General features: G+C 28.6%; 1 protein-coding gene and 1 non-coding gene across 2 annotated transcripts in view; one reads left to right on the plus strand and one right to left on the minus strand.

Annotated features, from left to right (window-relative positions):
• Window positions 1-17,675, plus strand: part of LOC131183085 (rust resistance kinase Lr10-like) — a 33,066-nt gene extending 15,391 nt beyond the window's left edge. Inside the window, exon 2 of the mRNA XM_058152998.1 lies at window positions 16,623-17,675. Coding sequence (XP_058008981.1) covers window positions 16,623-17,508 — 886 coding nt within the window. The 3' untranslated portion in view covers window positions 17,509-17,675. The remainder of the gene's footprint in view (window positions 1-16,622) is intronic.
• On the minus strand, window positions 9,245-9,351 carry LOC131170013 (small nucleolar RNA R71). Its single transcript, XR_009140962.1, has one exon. It is a non-coding gene; the product is annotated as a small nucleolar RNA R71 (small nucleolar RNA).
• Window positions 17,676-18,744: the final 1,069 nt, after the last annotated feature.

Genomic DNA, 18,744 nt, shown 5'->3' on the forward strand with positions numbered 1-18,744 from the left:
TGCTTAAATTGGAAATAAAAGGATAAGCTAATTAAAATGGCAAAATTTAAAGATATAAAATGAAATTTAAAATTTAAGATTGATATTTGAGGAATTTAAGCTAAATTAAACAATTAACTAGATTAATTAAACTAGATTATTAAAATTTAATTTGAAATTTCTATTTATGAAATTGGGAGGAATTAAATCTAAATTCAATAAAAATTAAAGTGATTCTAGAGATTGGATTTTCCATATTGTTTGCATGTGGTTTATCCCTAATTTAGCCAAACACATGAGAATTGCAATTTTGAGGGAAATCAATTCTTAAATTTTTGAAACCTTTTTCAAGCATTTTAAAGTTGGTTTTCATTAAATCAAACCCTGTTTTCACGGTATTTCAAACCTAACAAAAATCCAATTAAAGCTCTAATTGATTTTGAAAAGTCCCCTTAATCCTCTTAGCTTATCTCTAACACCAAGAAAACTAAGTTTATTGCAAGATTATCTATCCCAAATATTCACTTTTCAGTCCATCTATTAAGGATTAAAGCTTAACTTAATGAGGGCCCATTCATCAAGCAAGGCAACAAGCTCACAAGCAATAAGTCAAAATGTAACAAACCTCATTTAAATGACTAAATCAGTTCAAAACCACAATACAAAACAATATTTACAAACCCATCTCTAGAATCTCAAATAACTACTCACAAATCATAGTTTCAAGACAAACCCAAGTGTATAAATGAAGAAATAATGAGAATCTAAGCTAAGGAGTAGAAAAACCCAGAAGAATGTTGCCAAATCTACTGCTAGAGAGTGCAGAAAATGGCCTCTGTAGCTGCTGGAAAATGGCTGCCGTCCTTCTCTCTTTCTCCCTTCTTTCTTGCCAAAAATGCCTCCCTCCCTCCTTATGAAAAGAAATTGATAAAGGAGACTTTATATGGGTTAGGGGTCTGCCCTAGAATGGGTAAAAAGGTGGAAGATTCCAGAGAAAGTGAGGTATAAAATCAGAGTAACGAAAATGCCACGTCAGCCATTTCCAGTAAAAACGACATAAGCTGAATTGGTTGTGTCACCGGTTGTGTCGCCGGTTGTATAACTCTCAGCCTGAATATCTGACGATCGACACAACCTACGACATAAGCTAAATCGGTTGTGCTACAGGTTGTGTAACTCTCGGCCAATTTTTACTCAACTTCAAAAATTTTTGCAATTCAACTCTAATCTCCTCCAAATGGCTACTCTGATCAAAATACACCAAATTTCTCCAAATTTAACCTACAAAACAAATAAATTCCAAAAATTAGACTAAGAAGTGTGAAAATTATAAAATTGACTAAATATATGCTAATATCTATAATAATAGCTATGAACAAGGGTAAATTATGTGTAAAAATTAATATAAGTAATTATTGCCTTTTATATTAAGTATTAATTCCATTTTTTATTTAACTCTAATTTTTTTTAAAATATCTTTACTATTACCATTATTATCATAATTTTTATGGCTAACTAATTAAAAATAGCAGATATATTCCAAAAATTTATAAATTTCTCATTTAAGGATTCTTAAATTTTTTATTATTTCATTTAATTATAAAAATTTAAGAATTATACATCTTAAAATTAATAAAATAATTTTGAATTATACTATAAAAATTATCACACTGAGTTAAATATTTTATCCTCTTATCACATGAAATTAAATAATTTGTCCTCTCTATATTTTTTATATATTTAATAAATTTTAATTTACCTTGATCTTATTTTATTTTAACACGTATTTAATAAAAACATATTTTTAATTATATATTGATTGCTATGTATATAAAATGAATTATGAAAAAATGAAATAAAATTTTAATTTCATTGTAATGAAAAATAAGAAATTTATGTTAATATTCGATTTTCATTATTTTTTGGATATTTTTTTATAGTATAATTAATAAATAACTAATATTAATATTAATCATATTATATTGTTTTATTATTATTTGGCAAAATTATATATATATATATACCTGCCCCACTTGGAGTTTTATTTTTTATTAATTAATTATATAATTTTTTTAAATTATAATTAAGTTATTAATTTCCTAATTATGTATATACAAATTACAAATTATTTAATTATTACACTTTAATACTATAATAAATAGCTATCATTATTGTTGTTATTATTATTATTATTATTATTATTATAAATACCTAAAAAGTTCAATTTAATTAGAGAAACGAAAAATTAAGAATTAATTGAACTAATTTATTAATTTTACCAAATGAAAACACATATTAATTTTATATATGTTGCATTTTCACTTTCTGATAAAAGAAGTGGTCCATATTTTTATAAAACAAATTCAAGAGGAGGTAAGATTTTAAATCTATCACATTTATACCAATTTGTAATTTTTAATTAAATTTATTGATAACTATTTTTCTATATTTCCTGAAAGTTACAATATATAATTATTATATAGTTTAATTTTCTAAATACAATCCTTATATATATATATACATAGAGAAATAACATGCAATACTTTCCTCAAAAAATTTATCACGTGTCATTTTTTATAAATACTATCTTTTATACTAATTATTATTTAATTTTTTATTTATCTTTTAATTATCATTATTATTTAAAATACTCCCTTAAAATTTATGATTTAAATTATTATTTTCTTTAAAATTTAATTTTTAAAAATTAAGAATTTTGTAATTAAATGTAATATTTATAAATTATTTATATTATTCTGTAAATATTAATTATTATTTAATTTTTTATTCTTCTTATTATAATTATTATTGTTTATAATACTACTTTAATATTTATGAGTTAAAATATTATTTTCTTTAAAATCCGATTTTTAAAAAACTAAGATCTTTTATGATTAAATATAATACTTAAAAATTATTTATGTTATTTTTTTTATAAATTCATTTATATAAAATATTATTTATCGCGTGTTACCTTCAATGGTAATAATAATAATAATAATAATAATAATAATAATAATAATAATAATAATAATAATAATAATAATAATAATAATAATAATAATAATAAAAGGTAATTGATGACCATTTATGACCAACACTAGGCAATTGGTTAAAACCTTTGGTAATTAATCTTACCTTGTATCTATCTATGGATCCATTTGCTTTATGCTTGATCTGAAATACCTACTTAAAGGCTATTGCCTTCTTCCCTGTAGGTAGTTGAGTTAATTACCAGGTATTATTCCTTTCTGATGCATATAACTCTACATGTATTGTTGTAACCCTATTGCTATTCTCCTTTGCCTGATGAAAAGACTTTGTTTTTGCAGAAAGGGAAACATTTGCTACAAAACACATGTAGTCATAACTATATTTGGAGGGGAAATTTGTAATGTGATAGGTAAAGAAGGAAAATGAGACGGCGAATTTATATGAAAATGAACTTGAGAAGTAGTACTTACAAACACCAATTAACTATTAGTTGCATTAGTACTGAAATTAGTATTTAGAGGGACTTTAGAAATAGTAGCTATAAAATCATTTAGCTAGTCTTTGAAGTAAGTCGAGTGCTTTTCCTTATAGGAACAGGTGCGAGAGTGGAGGCATGTGATAAAATTAGTGAGGCAATATGAGTTTTCTGGTGAAGAAGTTTGTGTAAAAAGTTGGCGAGAATTGATAGGAGAGGAAGAAGGGTGTGATGTGTTTGGAGTTGTGTTGAATGTTTGAATCATTTACTGGAAGTGGAATTGAAGGATCATCATGCAATTGCAATTCTGCTTTTGTAAAAGGAAAATCATTTTCATGAAAAATAACATCTCTGGACATAAAAATCTATTTGGTTGCCAAATTATATAATTTGTAAGCCTTATAACGAGTGACATAGCCAATGAATATGCATTTATGTGCTCGATGAGAAAATTTATTTTTACTAGGTTGGAGATTTGTTGCAAAACATAAGCAACCATACACTTTAAGGTTGTTCTAATCTAGTGGCTTTTGACACAAAATGTCATGTGGTGTTTTTTAATGTAAAACAGGAGTAGGTAATCTATTTAAAATATGTATAGCAGTCAAAATAAACTTACCCTAAAAATGTTTGGGCAAATTTGACTAAAACATCAATGATCTCGCAATTTGCAAAAGGTGTTTATGTTTTTTTTCCACCACACCATTTTCTTGTAAGGAATAGGGATGTGATTTCTAATGCAGTATGCCTTTAGATCTAAAAAAATTTGTGCATTCTCAATTCACAAACTCAGTGCCATTGTTTAACCTTATGATTTTCACAAGCTTTTGAAACTGAGTGTGGACCACCTGTATGAAATCATCTAAGGTTCTGAAAACTCTAGCTTTGTTAGGTAATAGGCATATCCATATGGACCTTAAAAAGTCATCAACAATGGTTAGAACATATTTGGCTCCTGAAATTGAATGAACATTATATAGGCCCCATAGGACAATATTTATAAGCTCAAATACAAATTTAAAAGTAATATGACTCTTTTGAAATGAAATTCTCTATTGATTAGCAAATGGACAAATATTACACATGTGATGACTAGAATTCTCAAATTTATTCCAGTAATATGTGATAATTTCGTCTTGGAAGCAAGACTGATTCTAATATGCCATAAATCATGTAAAGGTTTTATTACAGACTGAGTGATTTGATGAACATCAGAATTTGGTGTTACAACACTAGGATTAGCAATTATTTGTAATAAAATTGAATGAAAAAGTATTTATTTTATAAAGCCTCCTTTTACTCTTCCAGTAGCCAATACCTCTTTAATCACTAGGTCCTATAAAATGCATTTATCATCGAAAAATTGAAAAATTATTTTACGGTTTTTGTTAATTTTCTAATTAAAAGAAGGTTGAATTTAAAATCAGGTGTATGTAATACATCTTGTAGTTGTAGTTTTGGGCATAAAGTAATGTTTCCAAAGTGTGTGATAGGTTTACAAGTTCTATCAGGTAAGGTAACAATATTAGACAAGAATAATTTTACTGGTTTTGTGAATAAGTGTAAATCATAACACATATGTGTGGTAGCTCTTATATTCACTATCCACTCACCTCTGCCAAGATCAATGCATGCTAAAGAGTAGAAATTAAAAGTATTACTTGCAAATCTAGCAAAGTCTATAGAAGTTGCCTCATTAATATTGATAGATGAGTTTTTAAGGTACTTTCAAATGGTTGGTGATGCCCTTAAGATTAAAGAACATAGGAGCTACATAACAAACAGTGATAAATACCATCTTCCATGATATGATCAGCTGCTGGATGGAAGTGTACATTGATGATGTGGTGGTCAAATCAAAAAAGGTGGTGGATTATTTGGGCCACATAAGGAAGGTCGTGGAAAGGATGAGATTGTTTGAGATAAAAATGAATCAGTTGAAATGTGCCTTTGGGGTGAAAGCAAGGAATTTTCTTAGATTTTTCATGCACAAAAGAGGCATGAAGGTGGATCATAATAAAGCCTAAACTATCATTGAAGCCAAGCGTCTAATAAATAAGGAGCTACAACGATTCATTAGAGAAGTGAACTATTTCAGAAAGTTCATCTTAAACTTGGCAGGTAAGATGAAAGAGTTCAGAAACCTGCTAAAGTTGAAGAAGGAAGATGAGCTTGTTTGGCTAGATAAACATCAGTTTGCTTTTGAGAGAATTAAGTAGTATCTCACAAAGCCTCCTATGCTTATGCCTCTGGTTGAAGGCATACTGCTTAAGCTTTACATTTTAGCCATAGAAGAATCAATTGATTGTTTGTTAGCCTAAGATAATGGTCAAGCATTCTATTACCTGAGCAAGGTTCTTTCAATAACTGAGACAAGATATTTGACAATTGAGAAAATGTGTCTGGCTTTCTACTTTGCTTGTACTAAGCTAAGACATTACTTGATCAAGCATAGAGTGTTTGTGATGTCTCAGACAAATTTAATCAAGTATATGTTATCAAGGCCACTAATCACTAAAAGAGTTGGAAAGTTGGCCTTATCGCTTATAGAGTTCTCTCTGGCCTACCATCCTTAGAAGGCAGTCAAAGGTTAGGCATTATTAGATTTCTTAGCAGACCACCCTTGTTTGGATGTGATGAGGGTTAAAGGTGGTCTAGAGGTGAATGAGATCAATATCAATCCATGGGTTCCAAAGTTTGATGGTTCAAGCACAAAGACATTAGCCAGAGCTAGAATTCTTATTAAGTCTCCTATAAGAACTAAGATAGTTTTATCTTTTAATTTGATTTCAAATGCACAAACAATTAGGTAGAGTATAAGGCTTTGATGATTGGCTTGGATATCTTGCTGGAGTTAGGAGCAAAGCAAGTTAGAGTTATAAGAGATTCTCAGTTAATGCTCAGACAGCTTTTAAGGGAGTTCAGATGCAACCGTATTGCCCTAACACCTTATTTTGCAATGGTCATTCAGCTATTGGGAGGTAAATAAGCTAGCTCAGGCTACTTCTAGTCTAAGAATTTCAAAAGATCTAGCCTATTGGGTGTTGGTAATTTAGAAAAGATAAAATCCATCTATTCACAAAAGAGGGATATTGGTAGAAGTACTCATAAATGAAGAGCTGAATGATTAGAGGGTACCTTTCATTAAATACCTCAATAAGCCTAACTTCAAGGCTCCTATCAGACTGAAGGTACAGGCTTTATATTATCTACTAATAAGTGCATAATTTATAAATTTTACTCTAATCACATTTAGTGTTTCTAGTGTGTTTTTATGCATAATTCAGTTGATTAAAGTATATTTATCATTTAGGCATATTTTTAGATAGTTATTGGAATAATTGTGTTAAATGGAGAAATTTTTAGTATTTGACCTTTGCTGTATTTTTTAGGTGTTTCTAAAGTTGTGGGTCTCTAAATTGAGTGCTCTTTAATCCATTGAAAAGCTAAGATAGAGCACTACAAATGATAAAGAGGGACCAAACCCCAAATCAGTCTCCAAGGTTGACAAAATGAGCTATGGATCTATTGCAAAAGCCAAGACTTGATGTGTCACGACCAGTTTCAGTATTTATTTTGTATCTAGAGTTTCAGATGTCCAAATGAAGCAAGCTCAAGCCCAATTGAGCCTTAAGAGCCACCTCTACAACTTCTATGAAGGGCTGGAAGCAAGATAAGGCCATTTTAATTGTCAAAAATGGCAATGAAGTCATCACTATGGGCTGGACCGTCTGTCTGAACCAGTCCCAGTTTTTGGGCCATAACTTGAGCTGTAGACCTTGAATTTGGGCAAATGAGTACCCGTTGAAAAGCTAAGAAATAGGGGTACAACTTTCCTGAAGAGGGTAGAGACAGATTCGGAAAGAAAGTCACTGAAAATCAGCCTTGATTTCAGAGACGTGAATGCAGGCTGAAAATCTGTCTTTTGAATTTTAAAACTTTTCCTAGTTTGGTTCTTATCTTTGGGATTAGGTTTTTGATTATAAATGCGTCTTTGGGCAGCAGCTAAAACACAACCATTCAGCAGCCTCTTGACCTCAAAAACACCTTCATTCTCCATTTTCTTTTTTTTAGATTTCTTCTTTAATTTTTCTATAAGCCATGAATATGAGTAGCTAAGTTTTTAATTAAGTTCAAGGAATTCAAGTTCTTTTGCTTGATTTGTGAGACCAGGTTCTTAATTTAATTTATGTCTTTTTAAATATCTATTATTTTCTGATTTTATTGTCTTTGATCTATTGAATGATTTGCTAAAAAGGCCTATTAGTTAATTGTTTGATATGGTCAATTGCTAGTTCATCTTCATAATCCGTAATTGTTGTGTAAGACTAAACATAAGTAGCAATTAGGTTTTATTGATTATGATCCCAGTTTTCTATAATAACCTAAGGAAACAATAGGGTGAATTAAATGATTTATGCTTCATAAACTGTTGTTTAGCTTAACTACTTCCTATTCTTAAAGCAGTTATTAATTTGATGAGTATTACTTAATACCAATTCAGTTAATAATTAGAGTCAATAAGAGTGCTGGACTCAAATTGATGAGTATAGGGAAGTCAGGGGTTTACCTTGCTGTTTGGTAAATCTACGTTAAGTATTCAATAAGAGATAATTGTATTTCTTTTGTCTATGGTCAAATCAATGCATTGGAATACAAATTACTATGGATTGAAGTTTGTTTAATTTGAGAGTTTTATATTTAATTTTAGTTCTTAATTTCTGATTTTTGATTTCTTCTTTGGATTGCGAATTACCCCCCCCCCCCCAAACCTTTGTTTCTTTTTTTTTCCATTACACAAGCGCACAAAATTTAATAATTCAGTCTCTAGGGTTCGACCTGGATTTACCACTTACTACATAAAATATTTCATAATTGGTAATTTCAGTTAATTTAATTTATGGTGGATTTGACAGCCACCAAGAATTTTGGCGCAGTTGCCGGGGACTGAAATTTATTGGATTTCATGTTTTTAGTGTTAGGATATTTCGTTATTAATTTTGTTTGTGAGTTGTTGCTGTTTTTAGGTTTTCGAAAAGAAAAAAAAAAAAAGAAAAAATTTTACGGTGTTACTATTCATCAAGAAATTTGGTTGAATTTGGAGAGCAGCTCATACCTATTTTGAAGGAAACGATGTTTTGATCAAGACCAATGAATCCATAGGATTCTATGGCCCCACCTTCTTGAGGCCAAATTCGATTGTTTTCTAGGGTTTTGAGGTATTTTTCTATTTTTACTTTGATTTCTTTTTGTTTATGACAAGAACTTCTCAATCTGGTAAGTTGATCTTTGATCCAAAAGCAGAAAAAATAGCTAAACAGTTGAGAAAATTGGCTAAGCAAGCTAGGCAGATTTCGAGTACATCTTAAGGAGTCCAATCTCCAAGGGAATTAAGTTAATTGATTGATTGATTCAAATTTTGAAAATGAAACCATGGCTGTTAGGACTTTGAAAGAGTTGGCTGCTCCTGATCTAAACCAACAGCCTTTGTGTATTCAATATCCTGCTTTAAATGTTGCTTTTGAATTGAAATCTGGACTAATCCATTTGTTGCCTAAGTTTCATGGCCTTGCAGGTGAGGATCCACATAAGCTTTTAAAAGAATTTCATGTTGTGTGTTCCAGCATGAAACCTCAAGGAGTTTCAGAGGATCAAATCAAGCTTCGAGCTTTCCCTTTCTCACTGGAAGGTGCAGCTAAGGATTGATTGTATTACCTTCCTTCCAGATCTGTCAACTCATGGAATGGGATGGAGTAGATATTTTTGAAGAAGTATTTTCCTACTTCCCGTGCTGCCAATATAAGAAAAGAAATTTGTGACATCCGACAGTACAATGGAGAGAGCTTGTATGAGTACTGGAAATGATTTAAGAAACTATGTGCAAGCTGTCCCTATCATCAAATAAGTGAGCAGCTATTGAGTTTAGTGGCACAAGTATAATATACACTCAAGGATATCATTAATTATTATCACTTGAATTATTTATGAATGCAACCAATAGTTAATAAATAAATATTTAAATAATTAAATTAAAGTATTTTAAATTTTTAAAAAATAGTTGATAATTGATAGGATACCTATTAATTATATTGTATACAATTCTATAATTAAAAATGTTCATGCAATATTATTTTTTTTATTTAATAAAAATAACTTTTAACAAATAAGTGGTAAATGAAAAAATGGATTATAATAATAAAGTATTCAATTGCCCTTGAAATGCGGTAAAATAAATTGCTATGTATATTATCAATTGCCCTTGAAATGGGGTGAACGTGCCCTTTGATGCGGCCTGACCTGAAGTCAACTACCCGGTGGGAACGGTTTCTCTACATCAGTGATCTGTCATCACTTGCAAATTTGTCCACTTTGACATTTCAAGCTTGGCGTCTCTCTCAGCACTTGCAAGAAGTCATCAACCACTGCTGTATACGTCCTAGGGTGGAATTAGGAAATTTAAGAGAAATTCTTGAGAGATCACTCAGGATGGGGTTAGGAAATGAAGGTGGAAAAATCATATAAATAGCCTATTTTTGTCATTTCCTTCAAAATAAATTATTAATATATTTTTTATTAATAAAAATTAATTTTTTTATAATAATTTGAATTTCTTTAAAGATGAAAATTATATGATTTTATAATCCAAATTTTTTTTATAGTATTACAAAATTAAAAGAAAAATATTTTGTGCTCACTTGACTAGCTAAATAAGCTAATTAAGAAGCAAAGGCTATAAAAATAAGATTGCTGATAGGAATGGCGAGTAATTCAAAAGAAATAAATACTCACACTAAGAACCCCATTTGCCTTCCACATTAAGTTTGGAATTGAAATTTCTGATTATCTCACATTTCAATCCCAATTATTTAATGTAGACAAGGATAATAACTCTAATGAAAATAAATCCCAATGAATCTAATATTTCAATATTGAGAATTTCCAAATACGATGAAAAGAATTTAATTAAGTCAGTAATTTGATAAATAAATTATAATTAGTTCAATAAAAGAAAAATGAAAACTTAATTACTTGCACATGTAAATACAATAAAATTAATTATTTAGTTATTTTATTTTAAAAAATATATTTAATCTCCTAAAAAATATATTATTTTAGTCTATTAGTCCTTTCTGTTATTTTAAACTAACTTTTATGTTAATCAAATTAAGTAAAGGAGAGAAAATATATAGTTGTATTATACAAATTATAGGAACTTGATAGATTTAAAATTATGAGGATAGTTATATTATTCAAATTATAGAGCCTGAATAGTTCAATTAGGAAAAAATTTGCTTTAAAATAATAGTAGAGACTAAACAGTTCACTGATTAATATAATAAAAGGATGAAACAATATTTTTTTCAAAATAAAGGATTATATAGTTAAATTTTATTAAAATATAAGAACTAAATAGTAATTTTCTAAGTTAAAATTTTTCTTAATTGCGCTTTTATAAATTAATTAGTTGTGTAAACCAAAAATAGAGAAGCCAAAAGTAGAGAAGTCTTCTCTGCTCGACATTAGTCATCACCCATTACTTGCAAACTTGTCCACTTTAATGTTTTAAATTCAATTTAGGGAACTTTTTAACTGTATTAGGGTGTATACACCCATCCAATGAATAACTGACATTACATTAAGATAATTGTGAATTCTGCTAAAAAACATGGTGGTTCCACTACAAAATACAATTTCTTCTTGACTTCTAATTAGTTGAGTGTATAATAGTTTGTACGCCTTGATGCAACTAAGGGTTTTCCTTCAATTTATAGTCTCCCTCATCACTTGCACAAAGTTATCAAACACATTACCGCCACTGCTGTCGACGTGTTAGCCTGTGAGTTCTATTGTTTTATGATGAGGATACGTTGTTGAAGTCCTGAAAATTTTGATCCTATAAAATCATTTTCAGTTTTTCCAAGACGATAATTCAACTAATAATTCATTACTTGTTACTCATATACTATTGGAATATGACTCACAAATTTTATTTGATTTAAAAAAATATTTTTTATATTTAATAGGAATTTTTTTAATTAAATTGATAATTATATAATTTAAGACTCTTATTTTAGTGTTTCTACGATTTTTATTGATATTATGATTAAAGGTATTAATATTATAAATAAAATATTATAAGAGAAATTATTTGACTTTAATACATGATAAAGAGAAAGAAATATAATTCAAGAGAAATGGACTATTGCCCATGATATGAAATCGTATATGTACATATACATTATTGTCATTAGCAATTTGACAACAATTAAACCACAGATTCATGAGAAAAAAAATTGGGTTGATTCTCTCAAAAGAACTATATATGCCTTAAAGATGTTTAATATATATATATATATATATATATATATATATATATATATATATATATATATATATATATATATATATAAAACTTAAAGAATTGATTCAAAGTTCAACTATATATTTTATTAATAAACCTTATTTTATTTATATTTTTCAACTTCATTTAATTAATAATTTCATATATGAAACTTTTAAATAGCTACTTGATTCTCACCTTTCACAATCATGCATGTCTTCCATTTTTCGAAAGACATAATATTAAGATCAATTGGAAAAAAAATTAAATTTTATCATCAATTTGTAATTTTATCTTAACGTTTTATTTTTTATTTTAATACCCGAACATTTAAGTTTAGCTGTATCTAATTTATAAAATAAAATTTTCAATTGGACGTGCAAGCCAAATGTTTATAATAATTTGCAATTATAGCCAAACTTTACAATTTTGAAATTTTTGAGATTGAGTGCAATTATAATTAAAGCTAAAATTTAATTTAGAAAAATTTAAATTTTATCAGCCAAACTTATAATTTTAATAACCAAATACTCTAAACTTGCAATTATATAACCAAACGCCCTCAAAAGATTTTGTGTTTTAGTAATTAAGCTTATTGATTTTAGTTTACTAATAACTAACATTAAATGAATTAATGAGTTTAATCTAATAGTGAAAGACCTAATAGTAATAGTGATTTGTTTCCGTAGTAATGCAAATCGTTTGAGAGATAAGCAGCAAAACAAAGATGAGCCTTTCTTCTCATAATCTCATTGCTATTACTAAATTTCATCATACTCAGATTATAAAAAAGTTTTTTTTTTTCATAACTTAGAATCATGTCATTTATTTTATTTAATCTAAAATTTTAATTGAATTTACTTTTTATGATTATGTAAAAAAATAGATTTGAGTTAAATTGGATTTTTTTTTTTTTATTTTAAGCCATTAATATATTTTAAGTTCAAAAATATTCATTATATTTTTGAATTGACAGCATAATAACTCAATTTCATTTTAAAAATATTTCCTTGTCAACTTTCATTTATTTTTGTTTATAGAAACCACATATTTTAATTGAACCCCTAAATTCATCGATGGTCGATCTGATTTATACAATTTTAAAGATATAATAATCTTATGGTCTAGATTGTGACTAAGAATTACAATATGGTAGGGAAGGATAGGATTGGTACTATTTGCATGCGTATCAAAGAAGAAGCAATTAAGCTGGAACGAGCAGCGTGGAAGAAATTGCATTAAGTTTTCGTAGAAGGAAGAGTAGAAACTAAAGAGAAAAGTTTTGGTTAAATATAATTCCTATGGTTGAAATTTCTTACTATTTTGCATTTGTTTTGTTGACTAAATAGACCTACACGTTCCTTCCTAGAAGGCAAGCATGGTGTTTTCAGTCAATTTCTTTTTCTTTCGTTGCCTACCACATTAAATTTGGAAACTGAAATTTCTGAATGAAACAATTTAATTTTAACTTGCAATTATTTTCTGTGAGCTAGACATGTATGATTTTTTGATCATTTTCTAGGTAGATATGAATTCATAAATGAAATTCAAAGATATATATACAGTTTTATATGATTGGTCTGATTATACACGGTAGGATAGTGTAGGATTGGGACTATTTGCGTAGAAAAGAGAAACAAACTGGAATGAGCACCGTAGAAGACATTGCATTCAGTTTTTCTTTGGTTGAACCCCACACTCTAAGAGCCTCATTTGCTTTCCACATTAAGTTTGGAATTGAAATTTCTGATTATCTCATATTTCAATCCTAATTAATTAATGTAAATAGCGATAATAACTCTAATGAAAATAAATCCCAATGAATCTAATATTTCAATATTGAGAATTTCCAAATAGGATGAAAAGAATTTAATTAAGTCAGTAATTTGATAAAAAAAATTATAATTAGTTCAATAAAAGAAAAATGAAAAATTAATTACTTACACATGTAAATACAATAGATTAATGCCGGCTATAAATAGTAAAGGCAAAATAATTATTTAACTTTTGTATTCTAATAAAATTAACTATTTAATCCTTTCATTTTGAAAATTATATTATTTAATTTCCTATATTTTAGTTTGTGAAGTATTTAGCCCTTTCTATTATTTTAAAGTAACTTTTATGTTAACCAAATTAGGTAAAGGAGAGAAAATATATAGTTATATTATATAAATTATAAGAACTTGATAGATTTAAAATTATGAAGATAGCTATATTATTCAAATTATGAAGATAGTGTATATAGATACATACCTTATATTAGGTAAGAGAATTTTGGCTAAAAAATTGCATTACTTAATGCATGATTTATTTATTTATTTATTTATTTATTCATTAATTAGTATGAAATACTTAATTTGTTAGTGAAAAAAAGAAAAAGCCATGTAAGTTTATAGGTCACACTTAACGTTACTTGGACAAGGTTTGATGATTATTATAGGTCATACCATGTTAAATTTTATCAGTGAATCAATTTAATTAATTCTATGCTGTAGATGTTTGATCAGTTGACATGATTGAATTTCCTCTCTGTGCCCCTCCCTCCCATCTCCCTTCTCTTCTTGAGCTAGCTTTTGGGAGTGAGTTAGGCCCAATTCATTTTTTTAAAAGATATAAGCCAATGTTGTGTCATTAAAATAACAACTCTATAAGCTTGAGTTTTAGCTAATGAAAATCCATTCCCACATTCAAGCTAGCTATTCCAAAATAGTGAAAATGCATGTAAAAGAAAATCATTACAAACGATCATAAAGTCATTAACTTTATTCTTCATTCAGAGCATATCCATTTTATATGGTGTCTGGATTTTCAATCAAGCTGCTTGATTCTGCAATTGACGTCAATGATGATTCTCCTCCATCTATAGTAATTGGTTCTGCAGGATATAGAACAAGCCTGGGAGTTAATTCTAGGCTTTGCAAATCTCCTTTAAGCATCTCTACAACTTTGTTCATTGGAGGATGACGGTAAGGTTGCATCTGTATGCATCATAATCCTGTTATAATCATTTTCCTAGCTATTGTATTTTCCTTCTTTGATGCATCTTCTATTTCTAACGTTCCATGAGAAAGTTGGTCATATACCCAAAACAGATTGTAAATTTGACTCAAATTTTCAGCCAACGCACTTAAGTTTTTCCTTCTTCTTGTGATTTCCAATTATAGCACTCCAAAACGATACACATATGCTTTGTATGAAACACATCCAATGCTTTGTAAGAGATGCAATGCTTCCTTTGGTTGAATAAAATTTAGCCAACCCCAAATCAAAAATTTTTAGTGTGAAATTTTCATCAAGAAGAATTTTGTGAGGCTTGATGTCAAAATGGAGAATTTGGATTGCACAACCTCGCTTTAGATATTCATTGCCATGAGCCATTCCAAAAGATATCTCTATAATTTTTCCCAGCTTAAAGAAATAAGTCTTTCTTGATGAAACATTTAATTATCATGAGATCCATTGGACATGAATTCATAAATAAGAGCACATTTTGATCCTTCAGCACAGAAACCAAGTAATTGCGCTACATTAGCATAGTGGGTCCTCCCAATTGTAGCAGCCTTGTCGATAAAATCTTGTCCATTAGCTTTAGATTTACCCAACATCTTTATTATTACAAATTGATCACTTCGAAAATTTCCTTTATACACAAAACCAAACCCTCCTTCAGTGAAAGTTTCCTTGAAACCTCTAGTAATTAATCTTACTAATATTTGAATAAGAATATCTTATTGGCAAAAGGATATTATGACTCTCAAAGAATTTCTTTAATGGTATTGTATCCTGATAAATGTCTCCATCGCCATTTACAAATCAAAATTGCCATCACACATGGAGTCCCACATAAGTTTCTTGCTGCAAGAAGCATTTTTTGATGAATAAATAAGGGTAAATTGTAATTTAGTCCCTGAAATTTGATAAAACATGTAATTTAGTCTTTGTATTTTCAAAACCAAGCAATTTAGTCCCTCAGATTCAACAAAACCTACAACTTAGTCCCTACTATTAGAATTTCAATTAAGTTGTCGTTAATTCTAGCGAAAATGCAAAATGCCCTTAACTATTTTTTCAATCTGAAAATAATTTTGTTTTTGAGATTTTATTTTATTAATTTAGTTCCTGAGATTTAATTAAACCTACAAATTAGTTTCTGTATTTTTTAAAAACAAGCAATTTAATCCTTGAAATTTTAATAAACCTACGAGTTAGTTCATATCGTTAGAATTTCAATTAATTCTCATTAAATTTAGCAAAAATGCCCTAATGCTTTTAATTTTATTTTCAATTTGAAAATAATTTAGTTTTTGAAGTTTTATTTTAATAACAATTTGCATCCATATTAATATTTTTTTCCTTTTTTATATAATATAATACATGAAAATATTATAAATTTATAAATATATATAATTATTTATATATCATTAAAATGATAATGAAATAAATAGATTTTTTTTAAAAGTTATAAAGGCTTATTTATGAATAATTATAATATTTAAGAATCAATTTATAATATATATCTGATTTTGTAATTACCTAAAAATTTTAACGATCTTAAAGTAATTAAATAAGTAATTATTTATATATAATTTAGGACTCTTATTTTAGTGTTTTTAATATTTGTATTGAGATTATGATAGAAGGTATTAATACTGGAAATACATATATTACAACTAAAAGAATGGAACCTTATTTTATTTATATTTTTCAACTTCATTTAATTAATAATTTCATATATGTAACTTTTAAATAGCTACTTGAATATCAACTCTCTCTCTCTCTCTCTCTCTCTATATATATATATATAACTGTCATGATTTTCTGAACTCAAAGGCATACACATGAATTACATGTTATTGAGGACAGAGGAAATACAAAATTAATAAATAGTGAAGCAAATGCAAATGTGTTATCATACATTTGTGAATTACACTCACAAGTTAAACGCAGAATTATTACAAAATATCATCAAGTCGTCTGTGACTTTATAGCAATTTATAAAAGTAAAAGAGGATTCAGAACATTCATCTCTTCAGCAGACACCAAGAACCATTTCCTTGGATGGAAAAGGCTGCAAGATATTGCTCTTGGCATTGCTAAAGGAATTGAATATCTTCATCAGGGGTGTGATCAGAGAATCCTCCACTTCGATATCAAACCACATAACATCCTGCTTGATCATGACTTCAATCCCAAAATCTCCGATTTTGGATTGGCTAAGTTCTGTGCTAAGGATCAGAGTGCAGTGTCCATGACAACGGCTAGAGGGACCATTGGCTACATCGCACCTGAAGTGTTCTCAAGGAACTTTGGGACTGTTTCCTACAAGTCAGATGTTTATAGCTTTGGGATGTTAGTGTTAGAAATGGTTGGAGGAAGGAAAATTGTTGATGTAGCAGAAGGAAATGATGAGCAAATATACTTCCCAGAATGGATTTACAATCTTTTAGAAGAAGGAGAAGACCTCAGGTTCGAGATTGAGGAAGAGGGAGATACTAAAATTGCAAAGAAACTTGCAATTGTGGGACTCTGGTGCATTCAGTGGAACCCAGCAGATCGTCCCTCTATGAAAGTTGCTGTTCATATGTTGGAAGGGGAAGGAGAGAATCTACCAACACCTCCCAATCCTTTTAGCTCTTCAGTTCCAACAAAAACAAAGGCAAGAATACCAGGGAGACGACTTCTCCAAGAGTTGGAGGTTATCTCAGAAGCAGAGTAAAATCATAAATTGAGGTAATCTTTTTTAGTGTTTGGCTTACTAGTTGTCACTTTCTTAATCGACCTATGTGCTGTAACATGAGGAGAATTGGTATGGTACGCAAAACCATAAATGCTTACAATTATATCACATTCTTTGGGAATTTGATGCACTTTTGGTAACCAGTCTACCAGCTGAGCTCATAGATTGAACTGCTGCTAATGCATACGTTTCAGTGGTAATGCACTGCATACATATGAATTTGGCATGTAATGTCAAATACCATCAACTGGGGGCAATTAGACTCACGTACGTTTCACTTAGCGTGCCACCCCTATAGATTGGGTGTTTTGGGAGGCCTGTAGGTCTAGTTTTAGTCTGTGATGCCCACACTTAGGTTTTTCTGATTTAATTTCATTAATAAAATTTTGCTTATAAAGAAAGTAATTATTCCATTTAGATATCAAATACCAGAAAATTAAATGCAATTTTTCATGAGCACTCTCAATGGTTTGTCTGTGAAGGTGCCTGAAAGTTTGCTTACAAATGAAAGATGCACATGGAGTTCAGAACTCTCAACAGTATAAAGTTCAATTCCAAGAGACTAAATTGTTTTAAATTGAAAAAATTAGTAGAATTAATAAAATTAACCGTGAATATGGATTGTAGAAACTAGTCCATTAATGAATTTAAATTTTAGGGATTAAATTCTTATAAAATAAAAAAGAACAGACCAACTTATATAATTTTCTTCCAGAATTTAATTTATAAATTACCCAAATTTTTTTTTCACCAATTGTGTTGTTGAATCTTTCAATAAGATTACTTTCACAATTCATGAGAAGACATGCTTTCTTGACTTGATTTGATAAATTATTTTGTGGCGTGGGATTATGTAATATACATGGACACAATTCATGGGAAGACTTACTTTCTTGACTTGATTTAAAATTTTAAAAATAAAATATATTTTAAATATATTTTGTAATAATTTATTTTTCAATTTATGAAATATGTTAATAATTTTTATTTTTTGAATTAAGAAAAGTGAATATGTTTTCCATATTTAAAAAAAAAAAGTTAAAGTTTTCTTAAAAAATAAAAATAAAAAACAAAATTTTTGTTTTATAAGTAAACAAAAAATTTTTATAACTATGCACATTTGCTTTGTATGAAACACGTCCAATGTTTTTGTAGAATAACTCTGGTGTCATATATCTTATTGTTCCCCTTGCAACTGTAAGAAATGCAATGCTC

This window comes from Hevea brasiliensis, chromosome 1, assembly GCF_030052815.1.
Source record: "Hevea brasiliensis isolate MT/VB/25A 57/8 chromosome 1, ASM3005281v1, whole genome shotgun sequence".
Taxonomy (NCBI): Eukaryota; Viridiplantae; Streptophyta; class Magnoliopsida; order Malpighiales; family Euphorbiaceae; genus Hevea; species Hevea brasiliensis.